This window comes from Dunckerocampus dactyliophorus, chromosome 5, assembly GCF_027744805.1.
Source record: "Dunckerocampus dactyliophorus isolate RoL2022-P2 chromosome 5, RoL_Ddac_1.1, whole genome shotgun sequence".
Taxonomy (NCBI): domain Eukaryota; kingdom Metazoa; phylum Chordata; class Actinopteri; order Syngnathiformes; family Syngnathidae; genus Dunckerocampus; species Dunckerocampus dactyliophorus.
Window position 1 is genome coordinate 8,963,964 of NC_072823.1, and position 19,217 is coordinate 8,983,180.

General features: G+C 39.9%; 1 protein-coding gene across 3 annotated transcripts in view; it reads right to left on the reverse strand.

The window, feature by feature from the left end:
- The window catches only part of trim44 (tripartite motif containing 44), a 62,998-nt gene that overhangs the window by 19,069 nt on the left and 24,712 nt on the right, over positions 1-19,217 (reverse strand). For 2 of the 3 annotated variants that reach the window (XM_054777872.1, XM_054777871.1), the window contains one exon: positions 18,189-18,211. The exons of the other annotated variant lie outside the window; for it this stretch is intronic. In XM_054777872.1, the coding sequence (XP_054633847.1) occupies positions 18,189-18,211 (23 nt within the window). The remainder of the gene's footprint in view (positions 1-18,188; positions 18,212-19,217) is intronic. 3 annotated transcript variants of the gene reach the window in all.

Consider the following 19,217-nt stretch of genomic DNA (forward strand, 5'->3'; position numbering starts at 1 on the left):
CAAAAGGCCAAAAGGCATACAAAATATGTGTATAACTATGGACATGACTTCAAGTGTGACTCAAGTTGGACTGTTGCATTGTGCATCCTCTCATGTGTGTAGTTAAGAAGGCTTTTGTAAATAAGGCATTATATTTATTTGAAAAAAAACAAAAAAGTGAATTGACACCCCATTGTACAACTTAAGTATTTTATTACAACATTTTATGGAGCAAAGACCATTCAAAGTGAAGCTATGTTTCTCACCAAATTAATTTTAATCGGAGCCTGTCCTTGTTAGCTTGAAATTAGTGGCCAGCGGCGGTAATCAAGATGGTTTCCAATCACCTAGCAGCTATGCGGCACACAACCTTGAGGCACCCGTTGTGTTTATTATGCTTCATTATGCAGCTCTGAGGTCAGGAAATCAATGATACATGCAAATTGTGGAAAAACCTGCTTTTCCAATGGGCTTCATGCATTTAAATCCAGCAGTGTGCTTGAAAATATGTAGTATCTGATACATTTTTGAAGTTTGAATTTCATGCCCAACTCAGAGAAAAGTCAGAGAAAATACATTAGGGAGATAAAGTTTTATCTGTTCTTCTGAGAGTACATCGCTTCAGTTCAGAAGTCATGAATAGAGAGCATCTAAATGGTCTCCATTCTTCACTTTACTTTTGACTTCTTATATCGCAACGTTCGCACCTTCCCTTCTGTTATATTACAGATAGTACAGTTGGTCGATCGTATCGTATGAATACTGTCTCTTTCCAATCACGCAGGTCTCTTCTAATAAGTCACCTCCGTCTATCCTCTCAATCTTTTCATTATCCCACCATCAAGGCACTATTTTTTCAGGGTTCCTGTAGGGAGACCTTTTTAGGCTGACGTGACCACTGAGCTGCTTTTGTCACAGGGCCAAACAACCATTATGAGGACCAACTGGTCACAGCGGTGCCTACACACTTGGCAGCCTGGCAACCTTGCCCCCTGTTGCCTCTTTCTCACAGCCCTCTCTCAGACAGAAGACTGCCGGCGCCATCTTCATCAGCGAAATGACCAGGTGCCTGACACGTTACCACAGAAACTGCATTGCACTGGAAAGGCTTTGAAATTAAAATATTGTTTACGCCGTGATTTGAGAAATGATACTGACTCCTCCTCTTTCTGAAACTCCTCTGTAGCGGAAAGACATTAGAGGCACATATGCCGAGGAGGAGAAAGGGAAGAAAAAGTGCTGTGAAACAGAGCTTGAAAACAGACTGCCTATTAGGCAAAGCCTTCTGTCATACTGAAAATAGCCCTTTGCGTCCAAATCCTGTCATCCAAGCCATCAGTGAGAAGGGCACTCAGACAGACGAGCCGAACAAAACACAAGCTCCAGATTTGAACAACTCTCAACTTGCTGATAAAGGACTCATTTGGCACATCCATCCCTGCCCTCTTATTTGCCTCTTTGAGTGTTAAAAAACACTGAGGAATAAAGAAATTGCCCTATGTTACAGCATAATTATCTTTCTACTCCAACAAGCTGAATTATTAACAGCCACTCAACAACAAAATCAATGCAAACAGCCAAGTTATAAATTGGGATTTGCACTGTAGAGTAGGATCAGCGACATATATTGATTGATATTGATGCATCAGCGCAATACAGGAGCACGATGTACACAGCTCGTTCAACGTGGGAAAACTGCACCTTACCGTGCTGTACTAATGTGTTAAAAGTGTAGACAAACTATTGAATTGGGTAGCATACAGAATAACACAACTGAAGTATACACTAACATGAGCTTCCAGTGGTTCATATACATTCATTTCCTTGTGGTGGCCCACCACAAATAAATCTGAACCACCACAAATAGATTTGGCATGAACTTTTTCTTTGTTTTTTTTCTCCATTTAGCGCCTCCTGTTTGCCTTCGCAAACATAACAGGACTGCCCTTGTAACTTGTTGACACCATACAGTAGATTGCTTCCATAACACATCTTATGCAGTTATAACAAGTGACTTGGTCACATCGTGAGATACTGTATATATATCTTTGAAATCAGTGCACACTTACATGGAGCCCATGAAACATAATCAAACTTTGTTTTTTTTAAACGCTCATGAGTGTTAAAAGGCATACGCAAAAACTAAAACCCGTAAAATCCGTAAGTCAATAATTTCATGTTCTGATGTTAAATTAAGGTTTAAAAACAACAAATAATGACGCACATCTCTTATGGCACAATGCAAAAAGCTCAGTTCTACCCGTCCACACACAAATACAAGTCTGAGTTTTGGCCAAAGTTTCGTGCCAGATATGCAAATTATAGTAGACGATGTCTTTTGCAGGGTAGGGTATACTGTATGTGCAGGACATCCCGTGACAGTGCTGTTTCAAATTTCAGCAGAATCATCAAAACAATGGTTCAAGACAAACAACTTTGTATGAAATACGATCATTGGGCAGCTTCAAAGTGTCTGCCTGTCAGATAACATTTTATTTTAGCTGTACCGGTCAGAAAACCCAAACCATAATGCCTTCTCCAGCAAACACCCACACTTCTAAGCATTATACTTCAATGAAAACAATCCATGGTGTTATCTGCTAATATCAAAACATTGAGGAATGGTCACTGCTGAAAGCAAAACAATGTCCAGAGGGATCCTTGTGAGGAATGATAATTGCATTTTTTATTCATGCATTTTGCCTTGTAGAATAATGTTGTGTTAAGGTGATTTTGCATTGGGTCCACTAAATTTCCCATTAGAATCCTTGGATAATTAAATCCCAACCATCTCTTTTTTTTTCTTTAGCTAATACTATATATCAACAGTACATGGTGTCAGGGCTTGTGGTAGGGCTGCTGAATTAAACATTGCGACCTTCGCATACGCTTTCCTCTCTTCACTTGAATGACAACTGAGCATGGGGACACATTGAGAGAGGGAGACGGCCCGACCCACTGAGTCAACAAACATTTGCTGTGATGCTGCTGAGTCCAACTGTAGGAGCTGTGGGAAAGGAGATGTCCACCAACTGTGTGTGCGTGTGTTACTCACTATTTCTGTCTTGACAGTTCCTACCTGGGGCAAGGGACTTGATAAGGCACTGATTCATTGCCCCTTGGTTCAGTCTACCACTATCTTCCCGCATCTTAACCAAACTGAGATCAGACCTATAATTCCATCCTAATGCCAACACAATGCAATGTCCGTGTGTGTGTGTGTGTGTGTGTGTGTGTACATCTGTGTAGGGTAGAGACATTGAGGTGTTTTTATACTACAGTATAGGGTCATTCTATATCAGTTCAGTTAAGGTTGTTGCAATAAGTCAGCATTTTCTCTCCATCTATTAATTACAAATTGGCACCAAGGTTACAAAAAAAACTGTCCTTCCACTTGTCAAGTATTGGAAATATTAGATAAATAACCCTGCCAACCTTGAATGAATTGCCTGAGTATTAAAACGAGTATTTTTCTTGTTAGATTACACCTTTTCTCAGTTTTGTTTATTTTATGTGCAGCGGACCAAGAAAAAATGAGCCATGGGCCGCAAATAGCCCCTAGGCCACACTTTGGACACCCCTGCTTTTATAGCAAAGGAGCTTTTTGATTTGTGTTATGAGGAATGTGCAACATCATCTCATTTATTTAAACCTTAATTAACAACAGAACATGAGGTTATTTTCTTATGGGTGTTGGTTTCATCTTGTTTAGCGGTAGACGCACATCTGCGCTTGTTACACTCACTGGGCTCCATATTACATATTATTGTACATCTAATATCTCACTATATCAATAAACGTAGGCATTATAATGCACAATTGGGTTAATTGTGGTTGCTTTTCAGGCTTCCGATTGGTCAAAATATGCATAACCATGTTCATGTGGACTTAGCTTGAGCTTGTCAGTTTCCTCGTCACAACAACGATAATTAAAAAGAGAAAGGGAGTGTTACTGCTGTTGGAACTAATCAATTTCGGAGGTGGGCTGTCCGCCATCTGAATAATAATGTAATATTATTGCATCAACACAACTGAACTCAAAATGCAGTTTTTAAATTAAAGGGATTCAGGTCAGGTCTTTGGCAGGGCACTCCCAAGTTTTTCTTCAGCCATTCAGAGGTGGACTTACTGGTGTGTTTTGGATCTTTGTCCTGCTGCAGAACCCAAGTTCACTTTTCCAATCACTTTTTCACACAAGGCCATGTAGGTTTGGATTTTTTTTTCTCCCTTAATAATAAATAGGTTCATTGAAAAACTGCATATTGTGTTCAGCTGTGTTGTTATTGACTCATATTTAAATTTGTTTGATGATCTGAAATATTTAAGTGTGACAAACATGCAAAAAAATATGAAATCAGGAAGGCGGCAAACACTTTTTGACACCAATGTATATGAACACGAATACAGTGACTTAGTCAGTTTTTTTTTTTTTTTTACTCAAAAGCGGCATAGAAAATGGATGGATGGACACGGCTAACATGTATTGTGGCTGGAAACATACTCATAGAAACGTGGAGATGAGACGATCCACACTTCCATATAGCTGACAATAATAATAATAATAACAGTCATAATATAATGTTTTGTTATGTAGCAGCTTCACGGGTAAAATGACATTTGGGGATCATACATTACTAGCTGATTATTGATAGCCTGTTCTGAGTTTAATACCGCTAGCTTGTGAACAAGATGCTAATAGACTAGTATAGCTAGTTCTTACTTGGGATGCGGGAACAGCAGAACTCTTCTAAACATGTTTCTTCCTGTCTTGGGTGTGTAGGAACATAACCGTCCTCGCTCAAGTGTGCACTAAACACACAAAGCTGTTTCATCCTGGCCACTTTCGTTCTCACTTTTAAGCCAATATGGCAAGAAGCCAAAGTTGTCTAATGCCAGTGTCTGTGACAGGAAAACAATGCAATATACAGGGCGATTCAGCCACATTTTTGTTGTACCAGCCCAGATAATTACAAGTCTGCATCATTTTTTAGATATTTTCTTTTTTTGTGACAACACCACTCTTACTCTCCCTTTAACTCTCTCACGTCACAGCAGTTGTTCTCCACGCATGTAAACACTTCGAAACACATACGCAGGCGGCAGCGCGCAGCGATGCGACGGGAGAGAAAATAACGCAGCGTGATTTTGAGGTCTGACTTTTTTGTGGAAAACTGTTTTGTGATAATATATTACTCTTTTCAAGGCATATTGTTTTGAGAAGCAACTTTTCCTGGGGGGGGGGGGGGGGGGGGGGGGGTGACTGTCGATGCACTACACTTCTGATGGGGATGTCATAGAATTGCATGTCAAAAAATCCCAACTATCCCTTTAAGGTCACACCCAATGTCCTTCCCCTACTGCTTAGCCAAGTCACCCATAAACATGGCACGCACCTTGTGGTGGTGTAGCAAGAGACACGAGGTGCACTCAGGGACTTCGGGTCATTACACCGTTTTTTTTTTTTTTTTTTTTTGGGGGGGGGGGGGGGGGGGGGGGGGCAAGACCGGCAACCCACTGAAAACAGCTCCCGACCCACCAGTTGAGAATCACTGCACTACAATAACTGGGTTATCACTTTCATTTTTTTCAAATAAAACATTTCAGTAGCATTGTGTGTCAGTTTGACAAATTCTAAATGTGTGAATTCCTATCAGTAATTTCTGGTACCAAAACAGAGATCCTGTAAGAATAGTGTTTTGACATCATGGTAAAATGTGCAAAATGGGACGAGATTTCACTCAAATCCAGTGATGAGCACATAATGAGCAGACAGTATTAGCACCTTAAACAGCCCTGCAAGCGTGGCCATAGACCATGAATGTTATTACTGATCAATATCTCAGTTTTGAAAAATGTTACTACCATTAAAATGATATCATGTTGAAGAATTATGAAGATCTTAATCTGAGCATGACAGACACAGAACATAGTATGTGGCCTATGACTGTATGATTGACGGTTTACCTGTCCAATACACTGCATATGCCATCTCGGATCCCTTTCCTTCCAAATATACCAACTGCTCCTCAGATGCACTCTATAAATTACCACACTTTCTACTACACTTTATCTTTTCAAATAACTGCCTGAGTGAACAACTCTACATCCTTGTAAACACAAACACACAGAAGCCTTCCCCATAAAAAGTTTTTTTTTTTTTTGTGGCAGGGAAAAAGAACTGCAGTGAATACTTTATCAGACAATTTGTCAGACGTATTTCACAGAAAGAATAATTTGCAGAGGCTTCTACAAAAAATAATGATTGGATGGGACAGTAAGAATCTGGATGGGTAATTCAATGATCAGGTTGAGTAAGAAGCAATTAACAAGATGAGCTAGGAAAAAGAGCCGTATTGCTGCCTTGTATTCACATCCACAGTTTGGTCCAGAAGTATTTGGATAATGTTTTATGATGCTTTTTGCCATCATACACCACCACAGTGGGCTTATAATAAACCAACCAATATGTGACAAGAAGTGTACCATATGATATCTGCATATTAAAAGTGTTAAAAACCTTAAAACCTTGTCGCTTTTAGCCAGCATAATTGGTGAATGAAGCACACTCAGATGCATCGTCAGTGGACACACACAGGTGTTTGAAGTTGAGAGCATGACTTTTTTTTTTTTTTACTTTTGATTCATTATTCAGCAAGAATGCTGTTGACTGCTTACATGACACACTTGTTAAGATACATTCTATTATAGTTATCTTATTAATATTGAGCAAAATGTAAGACAGCTCCTACACGCAACAAAAGCTTAAACGCAACACTTTTGTTTTTGCCCACATTTTCATGAGCTGAACTCAAATACAGTATCTCAAAGTTTCTATGTACACAAAAGGCGGATCTCTCAAGTATCACAGATCTGTCTAAATCTGTGTTAGTTAGCATTCATTATTCAGCCACCTCACATGTTTCATATCAAGATGCTGATGATTATTGCACAGGTGTGCCTTAGGTTAGCCACAATAAAAGGGCACTCCGAAACTTGCAGTTTAACTGTAATGGGGGTGGTCTGGGGGGGTTCGAAAACCATCGTCAAAATGCCAAAAAAAATGACCCTGTGTTTGTTGTCCATAACATACGCGCCTGCCCATACCATAACCCCACTGCCACCATGAGCCACTCCATCCACGACACAGGTGCATTTTACAATATTGATGGCATTTTAAATGCACAGAGATACGATGGCGAGAGCCTGAGGCCCATTGTTTTCTCATTCATCCACAAGCATCATCTCTTGTTGATGGAAGCTGAAAAAATCCCATTACTTGCATGGCCAGCATACTCACCTGACATGTCACCAACTGAGCATGTTTGGGATGCTCTGGATCGGTGTTTGAGGCACATGCTGATCACAGCAGATACTGACTGGTTTTTGGTCTCCTTCGGACCAGCCGCAATACAGTTAAAGTGCACATCAGCATCTTGATATGTCACACCTGTGAGGTGGATAGATTATGAATCATGAATGATGAACGCTCACTAACAGATTCAGACAGATTTGTGAACAATATTTGAAAGAGATAAGCCTTTTGTGTACACAGAAAAAGCATTAGATCTTTGAATTCAGCTTATGAAAAATGGGAGCAAAAACAAAAGTGCTGCATTTATATTTTTGTTGAGTGTATTTGTTGAAAGGTCTCAAAGGTTTAAAATATTAATGCTACAATTTTCCCCTTGTTAATCTAACATTGCAGTCCGAAGAAAACAGGAATATGAATGGCTGTCATGTCGTCTCATGTAGTTGCAAATTGACCAGACAATGCATCAATTCACATTCTTACCACGAGGAAAAGGTGTTTATTACTGCTACTATTTCTCTTTGGATTGGTGTATGTTATATTTGTATATCATAACTTTACTTTACAGATAATTGTGCTGTAGTTATTTTTTTAGAGCTAGATAAATAGATAAATCCTGTGAGGAAAAATATCATGTCATGGCAGCATTAATATACATTGAGACACAATATGTGCAAACTACTGTATATGACCAAAAACCAAAGGCAAGAAAAAAAAAAAACTGTATACATTGACTGTCCTTAGTTTTCACTTGAATTTGTATCTGTATTTTGTATTGGAAGTCACAGAAAAAGCAGCAAAGTTAAATAAAATGTCTATTTTTGAATGAAGGAATATGTCCTCATTATTTGCACATGCCAAAAAAATTATTAAATGGAATTACTGAGGCTGTCCTTTGTCACCAATTCTGTTAATAATTTTCATGGACAGAATTTCTAGGCACAGCCAAGGCGTCAAGGGAGTCCAGTTTAGGGGCCTTAGGATCTTGTCTCTGCTACTCGCAGACAATGTGGTTCTGATGGCCTCATCAGGCTGTGACCTTCGGCGTTTACTGGGGAAGTTTGCAACTGAGTGAGAAGCTTCTGGGATGAGACTCAGCATCTCCAAATCCGAGGCCATGGTTCTCCGCCAGAAATGGGTGGATTGAACCCTCCGGGTTGGGAGTGAGTTCTTGCCCCAGGTGAAGGACTTTGTTCACGAGTGAAAGGAAGTTCGAGCATGAGGTCGACAGGCGGATCGGCGCAGCGTCCGCAGTAATGCGGTCGCTGTACTGGACCGTCGTGGTGGAGAGACAGCTGAACCGGAAGGCAAAGCTCACATTTTACCAGTCGATCTACTGTATGTTCCCACTTTCACTTATGGTCATGAGCTTTGGGTCATGACCGAAGGAATGACACCGAGGATACAAGTGGCTGAAATGAGTTTCCTCCGTAGGGTGGCTGGACTCACACTTACTCTCAGCCCGGGCAGACCTGGGACATGCTGGACAGATTATTTGTTTGGCCTGGGAACGTCTTGTGTCCTCGTGGTAGAACTGGAAGAGGCAGGGAGACCGGGGAGTCTGAACTTCCCTTCTGAGACTGCTGCCCTTGTGACGTGGACCCTGATAAGCGGAAGAAAATGGATGGATGGATGGGTAATCACTGAGCATGAAAAGAAAGCAATTGCTTTTTGGCGATACGTAATGTCTTGTCAATGAATCGTTTCAATAGTTGATGTCTAGTCGACTATCAAAATAGTCGTTCATCTCCAGGGGAGAAACTAAGAATATGGTGATATACATGGACTCCAGATTTCAGGCAGTCAATGCTCATGCGCCTTTATGATTCCGCAACCATTCTTGAAATACTATTTGCCAGAAAAGAATTCTCTTTCAGAAAATATAAGAAGGAATTTGAAAAGACAAACCGGTACCCTACACTACGATTGTGAGGACAAACTGAATATAAAATAAATATACAAATGCAACACCAACAGCAGGGAGAAAGGGCAGAGAAGGATATGCCGGAGAGAGATGTACTGTATCTTGCACACATGGATTAACAATCCATTATTCATTGGCGCCACAGACTTGAGTGCATCAACTCAAACACAGTAGTAACCCGATTCTGCCACGCTATATCCTTGGATGCATTGCAGACACTTAACGCCTTATCTTTGCTCTCTGAGATCACAGCTCTCTATTCATCTGGAGAGAGCAGGTCAATACTAGAAGTACTTTCAAAGCAATACGCAGTCAACCAACAGACCCCAGCATAAGCTTAGAAAATACTTAAAAAGAAATATACATCAGACCAACTGGATGCAATCGACTTATGCCTCATACGTGGCCAAATCAAAAGGCAGACTTTGATAGGATTCTACAAAAGGCAGACTTTGATAGGATTCTACATTTGGACTATAAACTATAAACACTCTCTATTCCATTAAATTGTTGGGACAAATGTACATTGCGACGTGTGCGCTTTTGTGACTGTAACGGCTCAACATTATTTCTACTATTGCATGGAATGTATATTGACCCTCACTTGCTTCACTTGCTAGAGATGTGCAAAAAGCAAACAAATCACCTCAAATGTCAAATAACCAACGCTTTTTTTGCAAATACACTGTATAGATAAGCAATGGAGCCTTCAAAAAGCATGATGTTGACTAATTCTAGTGTGTGACACAGGAAATTTAGGGAAGTTCATCACAGACTTACAAAGTCTGGTGAATTGGTTTCCTCCCTGAGTAGAAAGTAACAAAAATGACAAAAATGTTCTTGCACGAAGGGGTGCATTTCGATTAAATGAATGTGTGCCGGGAGTAATCCCACCAATTTACATTGTTCAATTTAAATGGTCAAAATGTGACAGAGAAAACAAAACATCTCGACCGAGCCACATAATCCGTTCTGCCTCCATTCCATCTAGTCTGTCCCTTCCACAAGTCTGCTGACTGGCCATGAATTATGCATTGCCTCTTTTTAACAGAATTTAAGTCTTCCTGTTTGGCAGTTTTTGTGTGCGTGTTCTTTGCATCAATTTGGGATCTTAGACGCACTCATGTGCAATGGTTATGGTTGAGAGCGAAAATAAATACATACCGTACATGAACGGATGGGGAAAGAAGAAAATTTGAGAGGTCTTGAAAGTATACTTACTGACAGGCATGCACACAAACATCATAAAAATGAGATAAAAATGCATTCATTTTTAATTAATACAAAGCTCATTCACATACATGGACAAAAACTGTTTCCTATCTACCTTTTATACCATCATGTGTGTCAAACTCCAGCCCGCGGGCCAGGAACTATTTTGAAGATAGTATGGAACCTCAACAAGCAAAGTGCTTACGATGATCTGCACAATTACGTTTTTTTTTTTCAACTATTCTGGACTTCAAGTGGTCACAGTATTATATTTAGTACTAATTGTGCAGCCGTTGTTACTAAGGGTACCAGATTCAGACTGAAAGTAATAATAGTTTAACTGCACATGACTAGAAACAACACCACTTTAAAACTATTATTACACCTTGTCTCTACAAAATAACAAAACACAATAACAGTCACTGTCATAAGACAGTTGGTTCAGAGTTTTCTGACACCATCTTAGCTGTGACGTCATGACCAGAACACGTTCCGGGAACAGGATTCAAGCACATGCAGCCATGAACTCACAGCAAAGCTACAAAAATGACCTATTCACAACAATACAATAATAATATTCACTGATATTGTGTTGTGATAACTATGATATAAGACACACAAAATGTCCACAATTAAGTGAGTAAGTGACACAGACAGCTGCTAAATAAGACCAGTGAACAGCAGTCGCTGCTTATTTAGCCCTGTATTGAACCACCATACTATTATTGTAAGATTACTAAAATAGATCTAGTCATAAAATATGGATTTACTTACTGAAACTGACAGATCAACTGCAAGATAGGCTAGAAAGACGAGTGACGGCAATTCATGTCGAGAACACTGGCAGGTGACCCTGACAACCAGGTGCAAACACAGCAATGAACGCACGGAAAGGTGACATATTCAACAATAGCATTCACTAATATTGTGTTATGAGGAGTATGATATGTTTTACTGGCATCGATTTCCACAGCTATCAGTTTGCTATTTGCACACTGCACAGAGCTGAAGACGAGAGATAATTTGCCATGAAAACCCATATTATTATTCTAAGATTCGTAGTGACGTTGCAATCACAGACAACGCTTTCAATTTATCGTTGCACGCTACAGCAGATTAGCTGCGTGGCTCGTGCATCAGAACAAGTCAGATGGGAATTAGCACTGCATTAGCTGCCAGCACCAGGCTACTATGGAGCATATTAGCAGAAGAAATGTAAATTGACTTCCTGACACCTTTGCACGCTTTTCCGCGGTCGAGCGTCTTGCGGGTCTCGACTTTTGATCTGTGGGGCAGTAACATTTGTCCCATGAAGTTTGTCGAGGCAAATTTTTAAAAAATTCTTTCAAAAATGTGAACAAGTTTACTCCGTCTCCTCGAGTGTTCCAGCAAAAGCCTTCAACACGAGCGGGCATAATATAAAAAAATATATACCAATCAACAGACAATCACAAAGAATTGGAGCATAATATCAGAAAATGAAGGAGAAGTTCCGGGTGGGACTGTTCGGTTTTGACGTCACTTGCTCCACCTCCTCCAGACCCAGAAAAAGTGACTAGAATTGCAAAAAATAATAAATATTTCAACATTCGAGCACACATTTAACACAGGAAAGATGCCTTTTAATGTTATTTTTCACGGCGGAAATAACAAGACTAACATGTCTTTTGGTGTCATGAGCGCTTTAAACCTGCAATAAAAGCCTGTTGTTCTGTCTGGCGCTTGTCTCACTAACCAATTATTGACATCTTGTGACCAATAAAGAATACTACATTCATAATTTGAATGGTCTTCTTCATCACTTATATTTGTCTATTAGTTCATTTATATTAGCCGTTTTTATGCCTGAAAATTCTTCATTTAGGCAAAAAGTTAAATTTGCTTGACTATGCATATTTTTGTTGACTAATAGAACAACCACAAATCAGCATGCTTTATTAATTAATATATTTTTGAAAAACCGTGATAGAGTGAAGCCGCGAAATTCAAACTGCGATGTGACGAGGAACGACTGGACTGTACAACCAAAATTGATTTGGTCTCCACAATGCATCTACACAAACAGACGTGAACACAAAAAACTGGCATAAGAACATGACGTGTAGTCTCTTTTAATAGCAAGCAATGAGAACTGTTCATGAGGAAATGCAGCTCCTCGCCTGCCTTCATTTCGTAGCTCTATCCTATGTCCTCTAACCATCTAACCATAGTCCCCTGACAAATCCCTGCTTCGCTTAGCTCATCTGTTTGACCATGTGAAGGGCAAACTACCCAGACAGATAGGCTGATAAGATATTCTTCAACGTCTCCAATTCCATGCTCTGTCAGAGGTGGTCTGTGTCTCCACGTGCATGTGAGCTATGAATGAGGGAAGTCAAAAGTCTTCACTTACTGCACCACTGTGGATGATTTGGCCTCATGTCAGCAAGTCTGAGAGTGTAAAATATTGCAACCAAGAGATTATAATAAGAACTCAGAATGTCATGTGTTAATAATATATTCACCTCTTGAATTAGGGATACATGTACAGTCCCATTTAAGTAGTTGTTGGCTTGGGGTAATATTAAAAATATAAAAATCAATGTTTCACTGAGACCTCTAAAGTCAAATATCCTTGAGTTAAATAAGTAACTTTGACTTTCACAAAAAACTTTGGAGAAATCGGACTGCAGCCATTTGTGACGTCTTGTGATGTGAGACTGAATCTCTCGCACGACCTCAGCAAACCTGGACAGACTTCAGTATACACTATCTTTTTAAGACAGCTGTACAGCTCAATGAGGATCCAAATGATTGACAGCACAAGTGTGATTTGTGTGTGTGTGTGTGATGCAACAGTTGCCAAAGGCTCCACAACAATATCAAATGTTTTTTTTATTTAGTTTTTTTTTTACCAATCATGAGGCAGTTTTGATCGAATCTGAGCTGAAACATGAGGCCCATTATGGTGTGAAATGTATTTCACATCATCAGATATAACGTAGCTCCTGTCAAATATGTTAATCCTTCCAGCCCCTTAATTTTCCCCCTGTGGTTTCACTCATGTTTAAAAAATATAAAGTTCATGAATATCAACTGGAAGAAAATAGTATCAAAGAGAATTTTGTAACTAACATTGAAATGTTTTTGCTGACACTTACAATTTGCATGAGATGCACTCCTTTGTGTAGTGAATGTAACTCAGTTAAATCACGCAGAGGGTTTGGTATTTCTTTTAACTTTCCTCAACTGCAGATGTTATTTGAAGCATAAATAGTTTGCTATAAAAGTTATAAGTTTGCTATATAGTGTTCGTGACACCAAAAAAGTGTGAAAAAAACAATAACAAAATGAAAGTACTCACTTAATAAAACATTTTTGTCATCCTGCTGTCATACATTATTAAACAACTATGAACTAGGACTGAAATGAAGTGGTGATTGTGACACGCCCCCTCAGCAAGTGATTTGAATTGACGCCATCTCGGGAACCAGATTCAAACACGTGCAACCGTGAACTCCCAGCAAAGCCGAGAAAGTGACATATTCACAACAATAACACAATATTAACATTCACTTACATTGTGTAGTGATGACTATGACATAACACACACAAAAAATTGGCCACAATTATATATTTTTGACCGTCAGTAAGTGACACTGACAGCTGCAAAATACAAGTCCAGTGAGCGGCAGATCACTGATCATCTAGCCCTGGCATGAAACCCCATACTATTATTCTAAGATTCAAAAAATAGATCTAGGAAAAGAAATATGGATTTACATACTGAAACAAACTGAGTGGCAGCGATTGTTGTTTGAGCAATTTGACATCAAAAGCCATATTATCATCCTATGGGTGTCGGTAGTGACGCTGCATTCAAAGACAACCCTTACAACAGATACCACATTAGCTGCCTAATGCGTCATAACCAAGCCAGTTATAAATCAACACTTCATTAGCACTACATCAGGTTGGCTACTATAAAGAACATTAGTAAAAAAATGTGCATTGACTTACTGCCACCTCGGTGCACTTTTTACGGGGGCATATCAAAACAATTGCTGTCTGCCAAAATGCCGAAGCATCTGACATGACGAATGCCGTCTTTTAAAAATGTGAACAAGCTTACTCTGTCTCCTTGAGTGTTCCAGCAAAACTTTCAACACAATGAGCGGGCTACAGAAATTCATCCAGAACTGGACCATAACAACTGAAAAAGCATTGGAGTGAACGATAACTTCAGGGTAGGAACTGTTTTAAATGTCACTTGCTCCTCCTCCAGTCTCAACAAGAAATGACAAAAATGGTAAAAAAAATTTAAAAAGCACACATCTAATACAGGAAATATGCCTGTCAATGTTATTTTTCACAGCAAAAATTTGTGTTTTGGGCCTATGAGCACTTTAAAGCCATGATGTACTGCATGAACTGCCTGGCTAAAAATATGTATGAGCTATTTCAGACATCAAATAGGTGGTAGAGTGATCGTCTCCCAACCTGAAGGTTGCAGGGTCGATCCTCCGTACTCCTGTGATCATGTCCAAGTATCTTTGGGCCCCCGGTTGCTCCTGATGCTGCGTCATCAGTAGGTAAATGTGCGAACAGTGTCAAAGCGCTTTGAGTGCAAGTGAAAGACCATTTACCATTTAAACCCACCATGAAAGCTTTAAAGTTCTTCAAAGTAGCAGACAATTAGGTGTATGAATAGGTCCAATGCTAAATTTAGCAACTAACTGAAGAAAAAAAGCAATTTCCTTTAGACAGTATCTGGTATGGTTGAGTTTATATTTTGTAAATGTATGCTATAAATGTAGTTTAACAAAGTAGATGAGTAAAATTATCATTATAAACACTTTTTTTCCCATCTGTCCAAGGGCTGTATGGTGCATGGTCACACAAATGCAATTAATTCACATTTATATGCAACATATGTAAAACACAAAGGGAAACGCACGGGAGGCACGGGGGTTAAAGTACAGAAATGGAAAGGAAATTTAAATGCATCTCATTATCGTTACAGTCTGGTGGATGAGCCGAGGGGAGTAAACCAAGATTTATACTCAGAGGATCTCGGCAAGCATTGTATTGATGAGAAACTCCAGGAAAGATGTGGGTGGGGACCGTACTGTGGTCCAGGGGTATGTTCTTTCTATGGCAGTGATATAGGGCTCCAACAGCGGATTTCTGTTTCTGCGCTATAATCTGCTGACTAGATTACACTGCACAAAATCCTGATCATGTGACGTTTTCTTGATAGTTCTCCCTAAATGTCCTCAAGGTACCTGAATACATTAATCAAGCTGCCCAGTACAGTTCTTCCCAAACATCCCCCTCATTATGTTCATCTCATTGTTTGTTCCCAAAGTTATTTTCCATAACAGCTATATTGGATTCTGCACCAACAGCATTTTAGTGTAATATGGGGAACTTGAGAGTAATTATATCGCGAAGTGTGTAAGATGTAGTGGTTAACCTTGCCAAGGGCAGTTGCATCACGCCCTTCGGTCCAACCTTGTTGCCATCTGCTCCAGAGCTGGGAGCTCATAATACAGGCTGAACAATCAATAACATATTACATGTTGGCACAGCGTGGCAGCTTGGGTTATGGGCTTTTCTTGCTCATTAAAAGTAAGGCACATTGCACACCAGAGAGAAATTTCCCCGGTGCACTTTTGTATCATGAAGTCAAAAAAAAAAATTACAATTAAATTTGTTTTCCACTAAACACACTCCTGATCAAAATTTTAAGACCAGATGAAAAATGGCAATAATTTACATTTTGCATTGTTGGATCTTACGGAGGTTCTAAGTAGAGCTTCAAAAGAAGAAAATGGGAGTGAACCAAAACATTTTTTGAGTGAGTAATTTATTGCAAACAACTATTTAATAGGCTGTTCATCAGCTGATCAAAAGTTGAAAACCACTATAAAAGAGAAAATATTGGCAAAAATCTGGATTTAATTTGTCTGTCAAGGCACGGGACGATTCTCGGCCCAAATGAAGGTTGTTACTGGCGCCAAGTGCAGTCCATCAGGCAGCATCAGCAAAAGAATAGTTTTAAAAACAAAAAGACATCTTCAAAGGCCTCGTCTTGTTTAACACCACAAAATTTCCCATTTGGAATTTGCACAAGAGCACCCAACATGGGAGGTGGAAGAAAGTTTTATTCTCCGAGGACAAAAAATTTAACCTTGATGGTCCTGATGGCTTCTGACGTTGCTGGCTGACAAGGACATCTCACCTGAGATGTTTTCCACAGTGGAGGGGGCGCCATTATGATCTGGGGTGTTTTTTCCTTCAATGGAACAATGGAGCTTCAGGTTGTGCAGGGGTGTCAAATGTCAACTGGCAATGTGGAGACATTGCAGGGGGCATCCCTCATGACTGAAGACCCTTGTCTGTTTGGTAATGACTGGGTTTTTCAACAGGACAATACTGCAGTTCACAATGCCTGCCTGAAAAAAAAGTCTTCTTCCAGAGGAATAACGGCACTCTTTAATACTACGTGTTTCCCTGATCGAAATCCAATTGAAAACATTTGGGGATAGATGGCAAGGGATGTTTACAAAAATCAGTTTCCAGACAGTGGATACCCTCCATGAAGCCATCCTCACCAGCTGGAGCAACTTTCCCTCTTGCCTCCTGGAAACACTGCTGTGGAGCATGCCAATTTCTGAAGTGCTTTTTGGAAAACTTTATTTCTATTTTAGGAGGGTTTGGGGTTTATTTGAGCTACGGTCTTAAACTTTTGAATAGCTGATGAACAGGATATTTCAGTTGATTGGTTGTTTGCAATAAGCTGCTTACTCAAAAAATGTTTTGTCTCACTCCCATTTCATCTTTTTGCATTTTAATGCTCTACTTAGAATCTCCTTAAGATGCAACAGTGCAAAATGTAAATTTGGGGAATTTTTCAACTGGTCTTAAAATATGAATCAGGAGTGCATATTTTGTAGCATGTAGCATGAATTTTACTTTACAATAACTTCCTCTGAGCCAAATGTGCAACTTTGAGAATGTCTGTACACGTGTGTTTTGTTTTTTTTTTTGGCAGGAGGGAAGGTATAATTTGAGAAGAGGAGAGCGCACAGGCAGACAACCAGGAGGCGCTAAGAGCCCTCCTTCTTTGAGGCAAGAATACTTCAGATCAATACGTCTGAGATAAGTCCGGTCTCAAAATCCTTTCGAGATGGTCTGACACAGACCGAGTTGAAATATGTCCTTTACCCGTAAATCAAGACAAGCCAGCTGCAACAGGAGCAGAAATGATACAACTCTTTATAAAATATCTGTCAGCACCTCCCGAATAATCAGTTTCAGGATTGTGCATGAAGCAAAGCCTGACTTATGACAGACTTATGACAGAAAAACTTGTATACGGTCTACGTAAAAAATGTACACAAATTTACACAGCTCTGTAGCGTGTCTCTCATACTGAGCCCGAGACCGGAGAGATTGTCACTTGTGGTGATTCCAGCAGGCACACGTAGATGAGAGCGACTAATTGCCTTGCTGGGAAATCAACGTGACTCACATGTGAACAATGGCTTTGGAGGATAGGAAGTGCTTGATGTGTGGGGGTGAGCTTGGTTGTGTACTGAAAATAAGGTGAAACTGTGCGCTGAGATATACTTGGACTGTGTGTATGCTAGGATGCAGGATGGGGAGTTAGAAGTCTTATGATGGTTGTGGGAACAGAGAGAAGTAGTTTTGAAGTGCCCTCAGTTTACCGTTAAGTGTCACATTGTAAAGAAGATAAACGCAGATCAAACTTGTTCTTACCTGGGTCTGGCTTCAAAGTCATGCTGCAAAAAGAGTGAGAGAGAAAGTGGGGGGCACAGCGAGAGAGAGAGGGAGAGAAGGAGAGGGGATAAAACATTTTAAATCATTGTGCAGGTGTCGCGGGTAATAAGGAAAAATGTAAACAACATAATTCACATTAACTAGGGCCACAGCTGGTGTGGCCCTAAATCTGACCGATTAATCCTTACTCTCATTTTGGAATCAGAGGGGATGTTCCTCTCTTTTATTCAATTCCAAGTCTTATTTCCAAAATTCGAGCCCAGATGATTCAGATATACAGTGGGGAAAATAAGTATGTGATCCCCTGATTCTGTAAGCATTGTGCAGCTACCACCTTACAAAAGATATGATCACTCCATCACTTTTAGAAAGTTTGTTGTAACACAGACAGACAGAATGTAAAAAACAGAAAAGCACCACGCTAACACCAAGCACCGCTTAGTCTTAATGCAAGTTCATACATATGAAAATGGCTTAAATACTGACACGCTAACATTAGCATAGTAACAATGCCAACAGGCCGCACGGTGGCCTAGTGGTTAGCATGTTGGCCACATAGTCAGGAGATTGGGAACATCTGGGTTTGAATCTCTGTTGGGCATCTCTGTGTGGAGTTTGCATGTTCTCCCTGTTTAGTTTTTTTTTTTTGCACAATTAGATTAATTGGCAACTCTAGATTGTCCATAGGTATGAATGTGAGATTGAATGGTTGTTTGTCTATTTGTGCCCTGCCATTGACAGGCGACCAATCCAAGGTGTACCCCGCCTCTTGCCCAAAGTCAGCTGGGATAGGCTCCAGCATACCCGTGACCCTAGTGAGGATAATCGGCATAGAAAATGGATGGATGGACAATGCAAACATGCTAATTGTTAGCATGCTAACTCCTAACATGAAAACATTAAGTCTCTATGTAAGTTTATGCCTTTGAAAATGGCAATGCTAACATGCTAGCAGTTATCACGCTAACACCTAAAATAAAAACACTTTCTATATAAGTTTAAACCTTT